Source organism: Electrona antarctica (genome assembly GCF_951216825.1).
Source record: "Electrona antarctica genome assembly, chromosome: 1".
In the NCBI taxonomy this organism is placed as follows: domain Eukaryota; kingdom Metazoa; phylum Chordata; class Actinopteri; order Myctophiformes; family Myctophidae; genus Electrona; species Electrona antarctica.
The window spans coordinates 4,627,696-4,646,024 of record NC_136806.1 but is presented as its reverse complement, the minus strand read 5'-3'; the positions used below and the strand labels follow the sequence as shown (position 1 = coordinate 4,646,024).

General features: G+C 42.4%; 1 protein-coding gene across 1 annotated transcript in view; it reads right to left on the bottom strand.

Moving 5' to 3' along the window:
* brinp2 (bone morphogenetic protein/retinoic acid inducible neural-specific 2) overlaps nt 1-18,329 on the bottom strand; it is a gene marked incomplete at its 3' end in the record, with an annotated part of 362,351 nt that overhangs the window by 218,015 nt on the left and 126,007 nt on the right. Inside the window, exon 2 of the mRNA XM_079507203.1 lies at nt 5,766-6,253. Within this exon, the coding sequence (XP_079363329.1) occupies nt 5,766-6,175 (410 nt within the window). The 5' untranslated portion in view covers nt 6,176-6,253. The remainder of the gene's footprint in view (nt 1-5,765; nt 6,254-18,329) is intronic.

Below are 18,329 nucleotides of genomic sequence, written 5' to 3'. Positions count from 1 at the left end.
GGGTTCATCGTTTCTGCTTGAGAGATCCCAGATGCAGGCAGGAGGGGGGAACTGGTGAACTCAATACTGCCACCATCTGGCGGAGTCAGGTTAACTTCACTCACCTCCAGGCTCCAGTCAAAGTGTGGATGGAGTTGTTCTGTTGCCATTTCCAAGGGCACCTGTACTCCAGTCCATGATCTATCTTGCCCTCTCTTTTGAAAGTGTCTGTGGTTCTTTTATGTCCTGTTTTGACTGTTCAAAGAATCAAAACTCAACTTTACCCTGAGGCCACTGCAGAGTCTGCAGTGCTAACAACTGTTGACAGCCACACCGGACAGACCGGAGCAAAGGTCTGTACTCTTACCTGCAGCCAGTAAGCAGCCCAGTTTAAACACAGTCTTTCCGGCGGGCGCCGTGAAGGGCCCTTCACAATATAGCGTCTCCCTTTATCTCCCAATGAACTAAAACTTTACACTGCTTATTATTATATATCAGGACATGTAGTCTAAGGCCTGACTCACACCTTCACAACAGATTGATGTATAGCTGATGCATGAGACTTATTGACTGATGCAAGCTCACAATGCATTTCCAATGGGAGTCACATGGTTTGACACAACATTTGTGTTGTATGAGGGGGAGGGGGGCAGTCGAAACACAGCCGAAAGCCGTACAACACATGTTGTGTCAAACCATGTGACTTCCATTGGAAATGCATTGGGGCAAGATGTAAACAAACCCTTTCTTTACATCTAGCATGCATCAATGTTGTATGCTAGATCGAAAGGTGTGAGTCAGGCCTTAGTCTTGGTAACTTAACAGTGTGTGTTTGTGGGAGAGAGAGCCAGAGAGAGAGAGATAGAAAGAGAGAAATAGAGTTTACAGTTTACTACCTTGCAGGTGTGTGTGTGCGTGCGTGCGTGCGTGCACTCGTTCAGTGGGAGACGATGAGGGCAATCAGGGCCGTGATTAGATTTCCAATCTCCTGCCAGAGAAGTGAATCAGCTGTTGGCGTGATGTTGGCATGATGTTCTTCTGTAATATCGCACAGAGCTGGCATCCACTCAACTACTGTAAGTGTTGCCATGTCCACTTATTATAAGCAACTGTGGACTTATTTTTCTGTCAAGTTTATAGCCTTTGGTTTTTGCGGGTTGTGTTTTTTTGGGGGCCTTGTTTCAAAATTGTAGTTGCTTATTTGCTTATTTTTTTTTAATAATAATAATAATGAATTGCATTTTTATAGCGCTTTTCCAAGTGCTCAAAGCGCTTTACAATGGTTCATTCATTCATACTTTGGGAGGTGAAGCGGTGAACAGTCGACGCCAGCGTCCTCCCTGATGCTGATCAGTTGGTCTTTAGTTCCACATAGCCGTTTCCTTAAATACAAACAGTGCGTCTGAGTGTGCTCCCCTTCATTATGGGGTCTTTTTGCTGCTCCGCTGCGCGCGCTCATTGTGCTCCGGTTCGCTCGAGCTGAACATCACATCCACTTCATTTATATATAGAGCACATTTAAAGCACATTTAAAACAAGATACCAAGAGCAAAACAACAATACACAATAAACAGGACAACATAAAGACATAATGCCTTGTGGAAACATCAACTCTTTGAATTGAAAAATAGCAGATCTACAAGCTTGTAGATCTGCTATTTTTGAAAAATCGTTTTTAACTCAAATCTTTGCTTCCGGGGGGGGTCCCTGGAACAACATATTTTCAGATGGGGGTCGGTGGCCAATTACATATAATTCTGGGGGTCCTTGACATGAAATATGGAGATACAGAAACATGAGGTAGCCTATTTTACAAAACCGTCAGAATTTAGAAGACATTTTTTAAACCAAATTAAAAATGGTTTAAAGACAATAGCACTGCTAAGACTGCAGAGTGCTGTGCCAAGCTTTTATGGAACTCTCCCTTTCAGAGTGAAATGCTCAGCATCTGAAGTAAAAACTAAAAAACCTAAATGGCCCGGCAGGGGAATATATTGGTTAAAATATGGTTGAATAATAATTATTATTTAACCCCAAAATGTAGTGTAGTTAAACCATGGTCATTTATTTTCTGTTGACAAGGTTTGCTCATAGGGGGAGCTGGAGTGTTCCAGCAGAGGTGCTAGATAGAAAGCTCATAACTTGTGATGTAATTAATGAGATCCAGAACAGTTGAGAATTAAACTTCCCTTTTCAAATGTTTTATATCATCCACAGCACTTGAATGAACAGTATCCATGTTCCTTTGTCATTTCACAAAAGTTTGACACATGTACTAAAGAACATGGAAAATCCACGAAATACTTTTTAAAATAAAAACAAAATCAACGTTGTACTGTTCTCTTTTTTTGTTATCCTTTTTATTATTTCAGTTCAGGGTCAGCAAATCTCATGCACCTCTAGCACCTCTGCTGGAACACTCCATCATCGCAGTTCCTGTTTACACTGAGCATGTGCAAACCTCCTGCAGGAGACCGGGCCACACCTCCGTGCACCATCCTCTTTATTTGTCCTAGACCGGGCCACACCTCCGTGCACCATCCTCTTTAATGTTTCTAGGAAGTGAGGTACCAGGAACAGCTATAAAAGTACAGGAAGTGAGGCCGCCGGAGGCTCCATGTTTAGGTATCAAAAAGAGTGTTTAGTAGTAGTTTGTCAGAGAGCGTATAAGACAAAGAGACTCTTTTAAGGCCAATACTAAACCATAATCAGACATTAATAAACCACAGAGTAGTTCATGGGGCTGGAAAACTATGAGATCTGGAAGAATAAAAGTTTGGTCAAGGAACATTTCTGAGGGTTTATCTCTGAATCCATTCAGAGCTTTAAGGACAAAGGAACTCTAGCTGCTGTGGCCTCCTGAAGGTAGGGTTAGGACTATACTTCTTTTCCCTTTTTTGAGCAATGCATTGCCTTTTTTATTTGATGACTTGTACTTGTTTTTTTGGAAAATAGAAGATATACAATTTTGCCCCTGTACAAATGGTACAAAATGGACTCTTATCTTAAGGGTTCATTTGGTTCCATTTGTACACTCTGAGTTACAGACCTAGCTGTTATGGTCATTTATGAATTTTGAGAAAGAAGCATGGACCCCTGGTTACAAGTAAAAGTTTGGTATAGAATATAGAATATACTTGAGTAAAAGTACAAAAGTATTGGCATTGGCAAGTTTTCAAGTGTAGTATAAATAGACGATCTACAAGCTCACAACACATCGCACCACGACACGTTGTGAGCTTGTAGATTGTCTATTATTTTTAAACGGCCAAAGTACAAACAGTAGTGGTTGCATGTGACCAGTTGTGGACAGTAAATTTACCATTATTATTATTTTTGGAAGCTCACTACATGTCTAGGTGAGACTGAGTCACAAACATAACTCACACACTCAGTGCGTAGAGAGAGAGAGAGAGAGAGAGAGAGAGAGACACACAGAGAGAGAGAGAGAGAGAGAGAGAGATGGATGTGTACCAATATGGTCCTAGGATTGGACGAAACAGCATTGCATAATAACTATAATTTGTCCCTTTGGCTCTATAATTTTCAGACAAAGTGAACGGCTGCACGCATCAACATTCAAGCTTTTAGAGCATTGCATAATGTGACAACTGGCGGCAAAATATTAATTCTGTACCTGGCAGTTCTTGTCTGCCCGTTTTTTGTTTTTTCAAATAGCAAATTGATGACCTGTAGTACTTCAGTTTGTAACCTTTGCATCACCTCCGGTGAAAAAGAAAATGCTCCAACTCTAACATGTAAGACCATAATAAGCGTTGTGTCCCTGAGAGAGAGAGAGAGTTATACAAGCTTCAAGCCTGTATTATTCTACTTTATTCTATTCCCTTTCTTGCTCTTGTAGTGAAATTAGTGTTGAACACAGAGCTGGAGATGAAGTACCTGTTGCGGTGACGTGGTTTCGTACCGAAGCTTAAGCGTATCGATTTCACTCATGAAGACATTTGGACTGATATTCCCTCACTTAAACCATTCTGGACGGGAACCCTTTTGGTGTTTTAAGCATTATGTTACACTATAGCTTTTGAAAAATCTTGAAAATGTGCCGCAAATCTTTGGATATATATTCTTTCAGAGCCAACATTTTTAACTGGGGTGTCCCTGGAAAAAAAAACACATTTGTGACCAGGTCTAGCAAAATGGTCCTCATCTCGCCTATAATGAAAAGGCAGAAAATCTCAAATAAACTAGATTTTTTTTTCATATTAACACAGTTTGAATGTTGAAGAAGGTTTTCATTCCAATAGATTATTGATTTGGGCAAATTAAATGTATACATTTATAAGTCAAAGTAGGCTTGTTTTGTGAATGTTGTGAATGTTGTGAACATTCAAAGGGGTTTTTCTCAGCTTTGGGTAAAACGGCACAATAATTTTAAAATGGTCATATCTTCTTCAAATATTTCATTGAATGATACATCATATGAAAGCTTACATTCTGTACTTTAATAATCTGTAAAAAACTGAAAAATGACTCTGGTCGAGATGAGGGCCTATTTGCCAGACCCGGTCACATTACTCTGGTCGAGATGAGGGCCTATTTGCCAGACCCGGTCACATTACTCTGGTCGAGATGAGGGCCTATTTGCCAGACCCGGTCACATTACTCTGGTCGAGATGAGGGCCTATTTTGCCAGACCCGGTCACATTTTCAGATGGTAGGGTCGGCGGCCAATTACATACAACTTTTTGGGTCCTTGACATGAAATAGTTTGAGCACCACTGACAAGGAAACATAGGTTTGAGCACCCTGACAAGGAAACATAGGTTTTGAGCACCACTGACAAGGAAACATAGGTTGAGCACCACTGACAAGGAAACATAGGTTTGAGCACCCTGACAAGGAAACATAGGTTTTGAGCACCACTGACAAGGAAACATAGGTTGAGCACCACTGACAAGGAAACATAGGTTTGAGCACCACTGACAAGGAAACATAGGTTTGAGCACCACTGACAAGGAAACATAGGTTGAGCACCACTGACAAGGAAACATAGGTTGAGCACCACTGACAAGGAAACATAGGTTGAGCACCCTGACAAGGAAACATAGGTTTTGAGCACCACTGACAAGGAAACATAGGTTTGAGCACCACTGACAAGGAAACATAGGTTGAGCACCACTGACAAGGAAACATAGGTTTGAGCACCACTGACAAGGAAACATAGGTTTGAGCACCACTGACAAGGAAACATAGGTTTGAGCACCACTGACAAGGAAACATAGGTTTTTCAGAAATCTGTCATGATTTAGAAGACATTCTTTAAGAATCGGCCTCAGGGTTTAAACCTTTGTCCGTGGAGCTCTTAACAGCAGCGTATAGCTGCGTCAAGCTGAAGGCCAAAGAACCCATTAAGGATGGTTTATGCCTTCGTTGCCTCTCGTCAAGCAACGTGCCAACCATTTCACCCCGACTGTTCAATGCCGCTCCAGCTGCGCTGCTTCTCCTTGCTTGTCACAATTGTTGACTAAAGCTATATGACAAAATGTCCGTCCACTACCTTTTGTTTTCCACTGACGAAAATAAAAAAAGGAAAAACGTAAAGAAATAAACTATGATGACTAAAACTACGTCAACAAATTAAAAGAAAAGAAAATAGTGTTCCTGAAGAAACAGTGTGGGCTCCGACGTCAGTGTGGTCTGTAAATAAATGGTAAATGGTGCATTTATATGGCGCCTTTATCCAAGGCGCTTTACATAGATTGTGCATTACATTCACACACACACACACGCACACGCACACGCACACAGACACGCACGCCCCTTACCTGTAGATCTTGTATCTGGTGGAGAAGCCCAGCTGGAAGCGCTCTCTGAACTCGGTGTACTCGGGGCAGCGGTGGAACGGGCCCTTCTCCGACAGCAGCCAGTCCAGCTGCCCGCCGCTCTGCCGCGAGCTGAACCCCCACGATGACGACGACGAGGAAGAGGCGCTGCCCTTCCCCCCCTGCCCCCCGCCGCCTCCTCCTCCTCCCCCACCTCCTCCCACCAGCTCAGCCTGCAGGCTGGGCCCCGGCTGCAGCCAGAAGATTAGCAACGCCCACGGCAGCCACCATAGCAGCATGAAGGAGGAGGAGGAGGAGGAGGGGGCCGTCGACCATCTAACGCCGCCACGCGGCGGCGGAGGGGCGGAGCCATGACTCTCTCTTCTTCTTCTCATTGGCCAAGGAGTTGCCATGGTGGTCCCGGTGGTGGTGGTGGTGTGCTAGGGCACCTGGGACCGGCATTTCTTCTGACGATAACACCCGCCTCCGGCCTGGAGAGAGAGAGAGAGACAGAGAGACTATTAGTTCCTCTGGTCGAGAGAGAGAGAGAGAGAGAGACTATTAGTTCCTCTGAGAGGGAGGGGGGGAGAGAGAGAGAGAGAGAGAGACTATTAGTTCCTCTGGCCGAGAGAGAGAGAGAGAGAGAGAGAGAGAGAGAGAGAGAGAGAGAGAGAGAGAGAGAGAGAGAGAGAGAGAGAGAGAGAGAGAGAGAGAGAGAGATTGATTATCGCACTCCATCACCGTTTAAAAACGTTTTAATCGTGCAATAACTCTCTCTTCTCCCCTCCGATTGGCCAGCGATTTGGAACTCTTCCCAAGGCTTTTGTGTGCTTTGCCCTCATCTGATTGGACGGTATACGGTTGGTGACATCATACCCAACTTGGTGAAACTCTTGTCCCACTTGTGCCTATAATAGTGTGGTTTCCTATAATAGTGTGGTTTCCTACAGAGATAGACAACCACACTCTGTAGGATCAGACAGGTCTAAAGCATAGAGACCACACCAGACGGGTAAGCCCATGCAGGGGATTTGGAATTGGAACCAAATTCAGACATAAATGGTAAATGGTGCATTTATACAGCACCTTTATCCAAGGCGCTTTACATGTGCATTACATTCACCCATTCACACACCGATGGCAGCGGAAATCATGCAAGGCACCAACCAGCACATCAGGAGCAATTAGGGGTTCAGAGTCTTGCTCAAGGACACTTCGACACTAACTCTGGGGGAGCCCGGGTTCGAACTGGCAACCTTGCGGTTACCATTCAGCCACTCTACCCCTGAGCCACCGCCGCCCCTTGACAGACATACTAGTAGACTGTATTGTTACATCTTGTGTACAGGTACTGTACAATACTGTAAGAGTACAACCTATTTCTGTTTGTCTTCCTTACAGACGATGCAGAAATAAAAAGACATCATGAAGTAAAAAGAGGAGCACAGACGAAGCTGCCGTACGTGGCGCCGTCTTCCAACTAAAAACAAAAGTTTATAAATGTATAGAGCCACCTAACAATGGAATCAACTCTCTTAAAAGCAAATCGTTTTTAAAACAGATATCCTAAAAAATGATTAATGAGAGAGTGTCAGTTGTTGTTTGTATGAATATTATATGCTGTGATGTTTTATGTGGACCCCAGGAAGGCAGCGGTATCTGAATAATGAGAGAGAGAGAGAGAGGGAGAGAGAGAGAGAGAGTGAATTGAACCTGCAAACGCAGCATTTTTCTTTTTTAAGAAAACAAAGAAAGGGGCCGATGGGGTTTCATCATTATGATGACATGGAGGAGGTGATATATGAAATTCTCATTTTCACTCTAATTGATCGGCGACATTGTCATCCCGGTTGTGGAGCTAATGGCCATGATTTATGAAAGGACCGCGCAGCTCCATTGTGATCTTAACATTAATGTAAAATTAATGTAGAGCCGTCCTCTGCAGGTTCTCTCCCGTTCTCTCAGTCAGAAACCAAGCCATTTATCACTCTGGAACAGGTCCTTCTATAGGGAGAAGAGACCGTTCTCTCAGTCAGAAACCAAGCCATTTATCACTCTGAAACAAGTCCTTCTATAGGGAGAAGAGACCGTTCTCTCAGTCAGAAACCAAGCCATTTATCACTCTGGAACAGGTCCTTCTATAGGGAGAAGAGACCATTCTCTCAGTCAGAAACCAAGCCATTTATCACTCTGGAACAGGTCCTTCTATAGGGAGAAGAGACCATTCTCACTCTGAAACAAGTCCTTCTATAGGGAGAAGAGACCGTTCTCTCTCTGGAACGAGTCCTTCTATAGGGAGAAGAGACCGTTCTCACTCTGGAACAAGTCTTGTTTCAGGGGTTATCAACCTTTTTGGCTGCATGGGACACCCAAAAATGCTTCGGCCATGTCTCCCGACCCCTTCACCTCAATACAAATTAGCAACTACAATTGCCTTAATAATAGAGAAAATACATCATACATATTATACTGAAACCAGATATAATCGCTAAGGAAAGTATATGCATGTACATATGTAACCTGTGTAAACTCTCAATTTCCATTTTCCAACCTTTTTTGTTTTTAAAAACACATTCAGAAAATAATCTGTCATAAGTCAATTCTCCCAGTTGATTTGTTTATTCTTGGAAAACAGTTCTTCTATTATGATATGATGCCATGAAAGATTCCCATATAGAAAATCAATACAGAAAATAACACAGTGAGTAGTACTAGTGACCCATGCAGAGGTAGTAAGAGAGTGACGTCAGGACTTTGGTACTCTTTCTGAGCTTGTATATATCGGCTATTTTTGCTATATTAGGTGTTGTAGAGGGATAAAAAGGGAAGGGGCCCAGTACAGACCCCTGGGGAACGCTGGTCAGATAAGTATCAGTGTTTTAAGTGATTGGACCACTCAATAGTGTGGAATTACTTATTTTGTCTGCCTTTGGAGGATTATGTAACTCCTGACCAATGTCAACGCACGCACACACACACACACACACACACACACACACACACACACACACACACACACACACACACACTGTGAGCCTGCATAAGTAATAGGAAGTCTATACAGTATAGTGAGTCCATGGTGTAATTGATTTGGAGGACATTATGTGTAGCCAACATGTGCTCTGTTGGAGGACATTATGTGTAGCCAACATGTGCTCTGTTGGAGGACATTATGTGTAGCCAACATGTGCTCTGTTGGAGGACATTATGTGTAGCCAACATGTGCTCTGTTGGAGGACATTATGTGTAGCCAACATGTGCTCTGTTGGAGGACATTATGTGTAGCCAACATGTGCTCTGTTGGAGGACATTATGTGTAGCCAACATGTGCTCTGTTTGGAGGACATTATGTGTAGCCAACATGTGCTCTGTTGGAGGACATTATGTGTAGCCAACATGTGCTCTGTTGGAGGACATTATGTGTAGCCAACATGTGCTCTGTTGGAGGACATTATGTGTAGCCAACATGTGCTCTGTTTGGAGGACATTATGTGTAGCCAACATGTGCTCTGTTGCTCTCGACAGTAATGCCTTTCATGCTTGGACCGTGTGCTCAAATTGGAGCTGAAAGTTTCATAAATCAAACATGACACGTTTTCTGATGGCGTTGATCTCAATGACCAAACACCACTGAGACCCAAGACAAACGTGTGATCGCTCATAACTAGTTACTCTTGCAAATACTGTAATCGGCTGCGTATATGTCGGTGGCGTCGCTCGGCCAATCGGGGACAGCGATCGGTACAATATTCCACCAGCCAATGAGAAACCACTGTTCTTGATGACGTAACTAAAGTACGTTTCAAAATATGTGGTATAAGGTCCAATAGGGGGCATGTATCGGCTGGGTGTGTGTCACACACATACGTGTATGTGTGTGACACACACATACGTGTATGTGTGTGACACACACATACGTGTATGTGTGTGTGACACACACATACGTGTATGTGTGTGTGACACACACATACGTGTATGTGTGTGTCAGTGTACTCCACCGGGCAATGAGGGACCACTGACCACTGCTGTGTTTCAAACCTAGACAGCAGCAGAGAGCTTTAGGACTCAGAGCAGCAGTCGTACCCAGACAGCAGCAGAGAGCTTTAGGACTCAGAGCAGCAGTCGTACCCAGACAGCAGCAGAGAGCTGTAGGACTCAGAGCAGCAGTCGTACCCAGACAGCAGCAGAGAGCTGTAGGACTCAGAGCAGCAGTCGTACCCAGACAGCAGCAGAGAGCTGTAGGACTCAGAGCAGCAGTCGTACCAGCAGTGGTGAGCGCACCTCGGGTGCAGTACTTAGTTTAGACAGTTTTTGGTTTAGACTAGTCATTGGTTAGACCAGTCACAACTACAACCCATCCCATCTCAAACCCTCACCCTAACCTCCCACGGTGCAGCACACCTAAACCTAACCTTAACCCATGTCTAACCAATGACTAGTCTAAACTAAGTATGCACCCCGCGCACCTCATGGCGTGCTCTGCTTGAGCACAAGTATAGGCCATATGGCCTTGTGTGCAATGCGCAAGTTTGCAGCTCGACAGAGTGCATTTCTAGTTTACTCTGGTTTTACACTGATATACGTCAGTGTGTGTGTGTTAATCTGTGTCATTTCATAGTGTACGTGATACGCTCTAGTTTATTGTTTATGTAGTATGAAATGATATGGCTGGTTTTATGGCTGACCTACTGTGTATGGGCTGATTTAAGCCTTTCTGTTTGTTCATTCTGAATCCTCTGTTCTTGTCTTTACTTTAGCGTGAACTACTTGCATTTATGAAAAATAATGTGACTTTCATGGCTGCTTTTTATGGCTGCTTTTTATTGGCATGCTTCTGTTTTTTTTATGCAAAGCAAATTGAAAGTTGTTCCTCTTTTCTAGTGTGATCATAATGTGCTATACTTATACAGTACGCCAATTGAGATAACTTACACTACAGTCATCTATCTATAAATGCACCAAGTCTGTGTGTGTACGTACGTCTGTACGTACATACGTCTGTAATCCACATAACTCGATAACCGTTCGCCTCACCGACTTCAAAATCGACACACATGTTCCACGCCCCCACAGGGAGTGCAGTGCCCGGTGTCGAGTCCGTCGGATAGCCGGTTGGCCAGAACCATCACAAATTTCAGACCCTACCAGCTCAGTGGCCTTGTGGTTAGAGTGTTTGCCCTGAGACTGGGAGGTCGGGGTTCGATCCCCGGCCGGGTCATACCAAAGACTCTAAAAATGGGACCCAGTGCCTCCCTGCTTGACACTCGGCATCAAGGGTTGGATTGGGGGTAAGTCCCTGCGACATACTAGCGTCATGTCCAGGGGGTGTACTTGTACATCAAGCTGCCTCACGCTACAGAAACAGGAGATAGGCTCCTGCCCTATGGGCCTCATGGCTCGGCAAGGCTACTTACCTCTCTAAGACCCGTTTTCCACCGGTTGGGAACCGGTTCAGTTATTTTTGGTTCTTATGAGCCAGACCTCTAAAATTGGAATGTTAATTATGAATTGAGTGGGCAAAACCATACCTATATTAAATTGTTTATAGGATCAGTATAAGTAAATTAATATATGATATAACCCTTCCACAGTATAGTAGCTTTTTCATATTTTCTATTTTCTGCATATTTTCCTATTAATGCTCATTTGCAATAAATCATTGTATTGGTGTAAGTAATCAACTGGGGAAGTTTCATAGTGATAACAATTTAATATAGGTATGGTTTTGCACATGCACTCAATTCATGATTAAAACCCATTCTGGGCGGGAACCGGTTTTGGTGTTTTAACTAAGCATTATGTTATACTTTAGCTATTGATAATAGCAGATCTACAAGCTCATAGCGCGCCACCAAGTGGCGCGCCACGAGCTTGTAGGTCTGCTATTTTAGAAAAATCATGAAAATGCGGCACAAATCTTTGAATAGCCTATATATTCTTTCAGAAGACTTTTTTTCCCCCAGAACCGTTTCCCATTGGGAACCAACCGGTGGAAAAGAGTTGTGGGTGTGCTGCGCTACACAGCACCACAGACCGGCGCTGCAGCTAGCAGCAGGCCATTTGCATCTTTTCCTCACTTTCACAGTTTGTGTTTGGACTGGCATGTCACTCATCACCCGCCTCCACAACATATCAGGGACTGACACAAATAAAATGAACCCAAACATGCCTCTCTGGAATCACAGCTCCATCTGCATGACTCACACCTCCTTCCCAGATCACTTACAGTACAGTACACTGTACCACGCTGTAGAACATGGGCGCCGTCCACACTTTACTTCAGAGCTACTTTCAAAAGGCCAAGCTAAACGAGATCTACCCACCAAAAGTTTTTTATCCCATTGCTGAAAATAGTTTAAAAAAATTTACCTTTGGAATAGTGGCGCTGATGTTACATAGTTTGTAAATACATCAAAGATGCGAATATAATCCATTTCTAATGGATGCCTTGGCCTGGAGGAGAGGTCATCAGGTGGTCTCCAACCAAAAAATGTACCTTTGGAATAGTGGCGCTGATGTTACATATAATAGTAATAATTGTTTTTTTCTTCCTTTTGGTTTTGCCTTTGTAATGCTACTGACATTTGTGCACAACACTCTTGAAAACCAAGAAGACATTGCATTGTGGGTTTGAGCTGACAGGCCCTTTTTTATGTCAATCAATCAAGTAAATTAAGTGGCCTTAATTCATGTTTAAATTATATATTTTTAGGGGCATCATGTGGTCTACTTGTAGATCACAATCTACCTTTTGGGCAGCCCGGCACCCCTGCTGTAGGTTTACAACACTGTACTGTACGTCGCTGTAGAACCACTAGTATGTGCCGCGCATCGAAAAGACACAATCTGCTGTTCCTGGCAGTTATTATATATACATTATGGAAATGGGTTCAGATTGGGGACTTGTGTTGACAGGTCTGGTTATTGTAAGCAAATTTGTTTTTCTCAAAAGCTGCTTGTAAATATTTGGTAGTTGCAGATTGTGGTGTTGTTGTTTTTTTTGGCTTGTTTCTAAAGTGTCTAAAGTGTAGCCTAGGGCTTGTTTCTGTAGTTGCTTATTTGGGCTGCAGTGCAGTTGCTTATTTGGGCTGGTTTCTAAAGTGTAGTTGCTTATTTGGGCTTGTTTCTAAAGTGCAGTTGTCTATTTGGGCTGGTTTCTAAAGTGCAGTTGCTTATTTGGGCTTGTTTCTAAAGTGTAGTTGTTTATTTGGGCTTGTTTCTAAAGTGTAGTTGTTTATTTGGGCTTGTTTCTAAAGTGCAGTTGTTTATTTGGGCTTGTTTCTAAAGTGTAGTTGTTTATTTGGGCTTGTTTCTAAAGTGCAGTTGCTTATTTGGGCTTGTTTCTAAAGTGTAGTTGTTTATTTGGGCTTGTTTCTAAAGTGTAGTTTGTTTATTTGGGCTTGTTTCTAAAGTGTAGTTGTTTATTTGGGCTTGTTTCTAAAGTGTAGTGGTTTATTTGGTCTTGTTTCTAAAGTGCAGTTGTTTATTTGGGCTTGTTTCTAAAGTGCAGTTGCTTATTTGGGCTTGTTTCTAAAGTGTAGTTGTTTATTTGGGCTTGTTTCTAAAGTGTAGTTTGTTTATTTGGGCTTGTTTCTAAAGTGTAGTTGTTTATTTGGTCTTGTTTCTAAAGTGCAGTTGTTTATTTGGGCTTGTTTCTAAAGTGTAGTGGTTTATTTGGTCTTGTTTCTAAAGTGCAGTTGTTTATTTGGGCTTGTTTCTAAAGTGCAGTTGCTTATTTGGGCTTGTTTCTAAAGTGTAGTGGTTTATTTGGTCTTGTTTCTAAAGTGCAGTTGTTTATTTGGGCTTGTTTCTAAAGTGCAGTTGCTTATTTGGGCTTGTTTCTAAAGTGTAGTTGTTTATTTGGGCTTGTTTCTAAAGTGTAGTTTGTTTATTTGGGCTTGTTTCTAAAGTGTAGTTGTTTATTTGGTCTTGTTTCTAAAGTGCAGTTGTTTATTTGGGCTTGTTTCTAAAGTGTAGTGGTTTATTTGGTCTTGTTTCTAAAGTGCAGTTGTTTATTTGGGCTTGTTTCTAAAGTGCAGTTGCTTATTTGGGCTTGTTTCTAAAGTGTAGTTGTTTATTTGGGCTTGTTTCTAAAGTGTAGTTTGTTTATTTGGGCTTGTTTCTAAAGTGTAGTTGTTTATTTGGTCTTGTTTCTAAAGTGTAGTTGTTTATTTGGTCTTGTTTCTAAAGTGTAGTTGTTTATTTGGTCTTGTTTCTAAAGTGTAGTTGTTTATTTGGGCTTGTTTCTAAAGTGCAGTTGTCTATTTGGGCTGGTTTCTAAAGTGTAGTTGTTTATTTGGTCTTGTTTCTAAAGTGCAGTTGTTTATTTGGGCTTGTTTCTAAAGTGCAGTTGTTTATTTGGGCTTGTTTCTAAAGTGCAGTTGTTTATTTGGGCTTGTTTCTAAAGTGTAGTTGTTTATTTGGGCTTGTTTCTAAAGTGTAGTTGTTTATTTGGGCTTGTTTCTAAAGTGTAGTTGTTTATTTGGGCTTGTTTCTAAAGTGTAGTTGCTTATTTGGGCTTGTTTCTAAAGTGCAGTTGCTTATTTGGGCTTGTTTCTAAAGTGTAGTTGTTTATTTGGGCTTGTTTCTTTTTTGATTGATTGATTGAAGAATTTATTAACAGTTTGCAGAATTACAGTACATTTCAAGCACAAACTCAATACAAAGGCTGTTAACTGTGAGTGGACGGCCCAATTAAGCATTACACTTGTTTCCAATAGGGTCCACCATGTTCAAATCATCAAAACATTTAGAGACGTACAAATAGACACTTCTATAGACAGAACAGGAATTCATCATAAAGGAGGTAAAAAGGGAAAATAAACATATACAGTGAGGGGAAAAAAAGGGGTGGGCGGTGGGGGAGATTCACGTTCAGCTCCGTTAATTTGTTTGTTTTCCTTGGAGGAGCTGCGTTGGGTCCCCAAGTCGGCTCCGTGGCCGTACCTTGAGTTGGCTGTGTGGCCGTGACCATCTCTTGTGTTGTCCTTGTGTTGGGTCCCCAAGTCGGCTCCGTGGCCGTACCTTGAGTTGGCTGTGTGGCCGTGACCGTCTCTTGTGTTGTCCTTGTGTTGGGTCCCCAAGTCGGCTCCATGGCCGTACCTTGAGTTGGCTGTGTGGCCGTGACCGTCTCTTGTGTTGTCCTTGCGTTGGGTCCCCAAGTCGGCTCAGTGGCCATACCTTGAGTTGGCTGTGTGGCCGCGACCGTCTCTTGTGTTGTCCTTGCGTTCGTGTTTGAGGGATTCCGATTTTACAGGGGCCAGTTTCGAATTGCAGCCGTCCGTAGGTGCCCTTTGAGAGCGGTTTTGAAGGAGTCAAGGGATTTGCATGTCTTAATGACAGTTGGTAGGGCGTTCCACATTTTGGTGGCATAGGAGCGAAAATAATTTAGTCCCTTGTTTGTGCCGAATCTGGGTTGTACATGGTTCGTTGCACTCCCTCTGGTGTTGTGGGTGTGGACTTCGTTAACATTAAGGAAGTATCTAGACAGGTACATGGGTATCTTGGTGGTGTATCGAATCTTGTGGACCAGACCCATTGCAAGATGCTGTACTCTGTCGTCGACCCTAAGCCATTCCAGCCTGTCGAAGTGGGCATGGGTGAGGTGGGTTCGGGGGGTGAGGTCAAGTAGGAGCCTGACCAGTTTGTTTTGGGAAGTCTGGAGCCTGGTTTTAAGGGCCTTTGAGGTGCTGTGGTACCAGGAGGTGCATGCATAGTCAAAGAAACCCTGTACATGGGCTCCTGTTCAAAAGTGTGGTTGTTTATTTCGGCTTGTTTCTAAAGTGTAGTGGTTTATTTGGGCTTGTTTCTAAAGTGTGGTTGTTTATTTGGGCTTGTTTCTAAAGTGTGGTTGTTTATTTGGGCTTGTTTCTAAAGTGTAGTGGTTTATTTGGTCTTGTTTCTAAAGTGTAGTTGTTTATTTGGGCTTGTTTCTAAAGTGCAGTTGCTTATTTGGGCTTGTTTCTAAAGTGTAGTTTATTTGGGCTTGTTTCTAAAGTGCAGTTGCTTATTTGGGCTTGTTTCTAAAGTGTAGTTGTTTATTTGGGCTTGTTTCTAAAGTGTAGTTGCTTATTTGGGCTTGTTTCTAAAGTGCAGTTGTTTATTTGGGCTTGTTTCTAAAGTGTAGTTGTTTATTTGGTCTTGTTTCTAAAGTGCAGTTGTTTATTTGGGCTTGTTTCTGAAGTGTAGTTGTTTATATATATAGTTTTAAAGTACTCATGTAATTGCTACTTTAAGGCTTGTTTTCAGTCTCTAGTTACTAATTTCTCTCGTAAAATATGGCAACACGGTTGGGGACGCGTTGCTTTTTCCACATAGGTGACACTTTGGAAAGTCTATCCTTCAGAGAAGTAGAGACTTTGTTATACATGATCGCTTATTAGTGTTTGTGACACAACGGTATCACTGGGAGGAGCCTTCCGGGACCAATCAGAATGGATGGATAGGCCTATTATGTAAAGTAGCAGAGACAGCACTATGAAACGAACTGGGATCCTGTGTATTCCCTGTTTATCTCACAAGCAAACACAACAAGCCAAAAAATAATTTCGGGGCTGATAAGACAAGGAAATGACGATATACACAAGGCACTACATGTTTTATTTCCGCTTGGCTGTACCTTGAGATTAGCGCAGAGTTTGTAAACGGCAAAGCTCCTAGTCTCGTATGAATGCATTTATGTGTCTGAAAAATCATGCATACATAAATATCAGAGTATATGCAGATGTTGTTTGTTTGCTCATGTCATTGCCTGGCCCTAAGGTAGCGGGCTGGGTGCAAATTAAAAGTGTGGCACCTTTGTGTATATTATGTATTTTCCTCTTTGTTCAGCAGTATGAGGCAGAGGCCCCAGAACCACAAACGGATAAGTTTTACAACTGTTATGCCAGGCATAATAATTAGTGTTCACCTCCTGGGTTTTTGGTTTGTGAAAGATCTTGATGGAAAGTACTTTGTATTGTCAAGGCGCTGCTTCCAAGAGCTAGTCAAGTAATGCATGGATGTTAACTTATTTACCGTGGGGATGTGAGCATCTATGAAGGAGGATGCGAGATCTCACACACACATGGATTAATCCATTCTGGGCGGGAACCCCTTTTGCTTTGCTTTGTTTTAAGCATTATGTTATACTTTAGCTATTGAAAAATAGCAAAAAATGTGGCGCAAATCATTGAATATATATTTCATTTTTAACTCAAATGTTTGCTTCTGGGGGGTCCCTGGAACTACATATTTTGAGATGGGGGTCTGTGGCCCAATAGAGATAATTCTGGGGGTACTTGAAATGGAAAATGTTGAGCACCACTGACATAGAAACACAGGTTTTTCAGAAAAAATTTAGGATTTAGAAACATTTTTTCACTCAGTCCAAAATGGGTTAAAGTCCTCTCCTCAGTCACCATGACCGATTTCAGTCATTTGGATTCCAGCATATCTTCCATGGAAGCATGAAAATAGCAGATCCATGAGCTTGTAGATTGGCTATGTGTTTGGTTATTGTTTGTTTTAAGATGAAAGAGTATTTGTAGTCCGAAACGTGCAATAGAATATCCGTGTTTAAAGCATCTACCATAAACACCAGGTTTCAGAAATTGTATGTATGTATGTATATCATGACACGATGACTGCCCATAGATCCGAAGTCCCGGTAGTCCGAACATAAGGAAAGGTTGGCGAACATGTGCTGCTGGCGGATGTCACCCAGGTGGATGCGTGCACGCATCGCTTCTCGCCCTCAGGGCGTCTTACTGGTAATATAGAGTAGTAGTTGCTTGTGTGGTAAATTATATACCACTATGATTCATAATACACCACACTTGCAATGACTCAGCAATTACCTGCATGGTCATCATCTCTCTGTGACCACCATGCGTTCAATTACCTGCATGGTCATCATCTCTCTGTGACCACCATGCGTTCAATTACCTGCATGGTCATCATCTCTCTGTGACCACCATGCGTTCAATTACCTGCATGGTCATCATCTCTCTGTGACCACCATGCGTTCACACGTACGCTGCATTGTAATATTCATTACACTTTTTATTCCCCTAACTTCGTTTTTTGGAAATCATACTGCCTTAACGTGAACGTCCCCAAAAACGATGATTTATCTTCACATTTTAATGAAGTTTTATGAACCTATAGGGTCATAAACTCTACTGGAAGCCCCGTTAGTCAGTATCCATTGCATAATACTATTATCATCTCGGGTGGGTGGAAACTTCTTGGGCTCCATTTTCGTCACCGCTAAACCCCTTATCCCTAAACTTCTTTGCCTTTTTTACTATTTTGCAAAACATTTTTGAATAGTTAAAATGGCCAGTCTACAAACTCACAATGTGTCAATGTAGATTGGCTAGTTGAACTATTCAAAAATGTTTTTCAAAATAGTAAAAAAAAAAAAAAGGCAAAGAAGTTCAGGGATAAGGGGTTTAGCGGTGACGAAAATGGAGCCCCATATGTCCAAAAGTAGCAAACTTTTGAGTACTACTAAGTATGCTATTTGTGATGTTTTTGTGGGATTCTGTAGTATGATCATCAAGCAGTATAAATGTACGAAAAAAC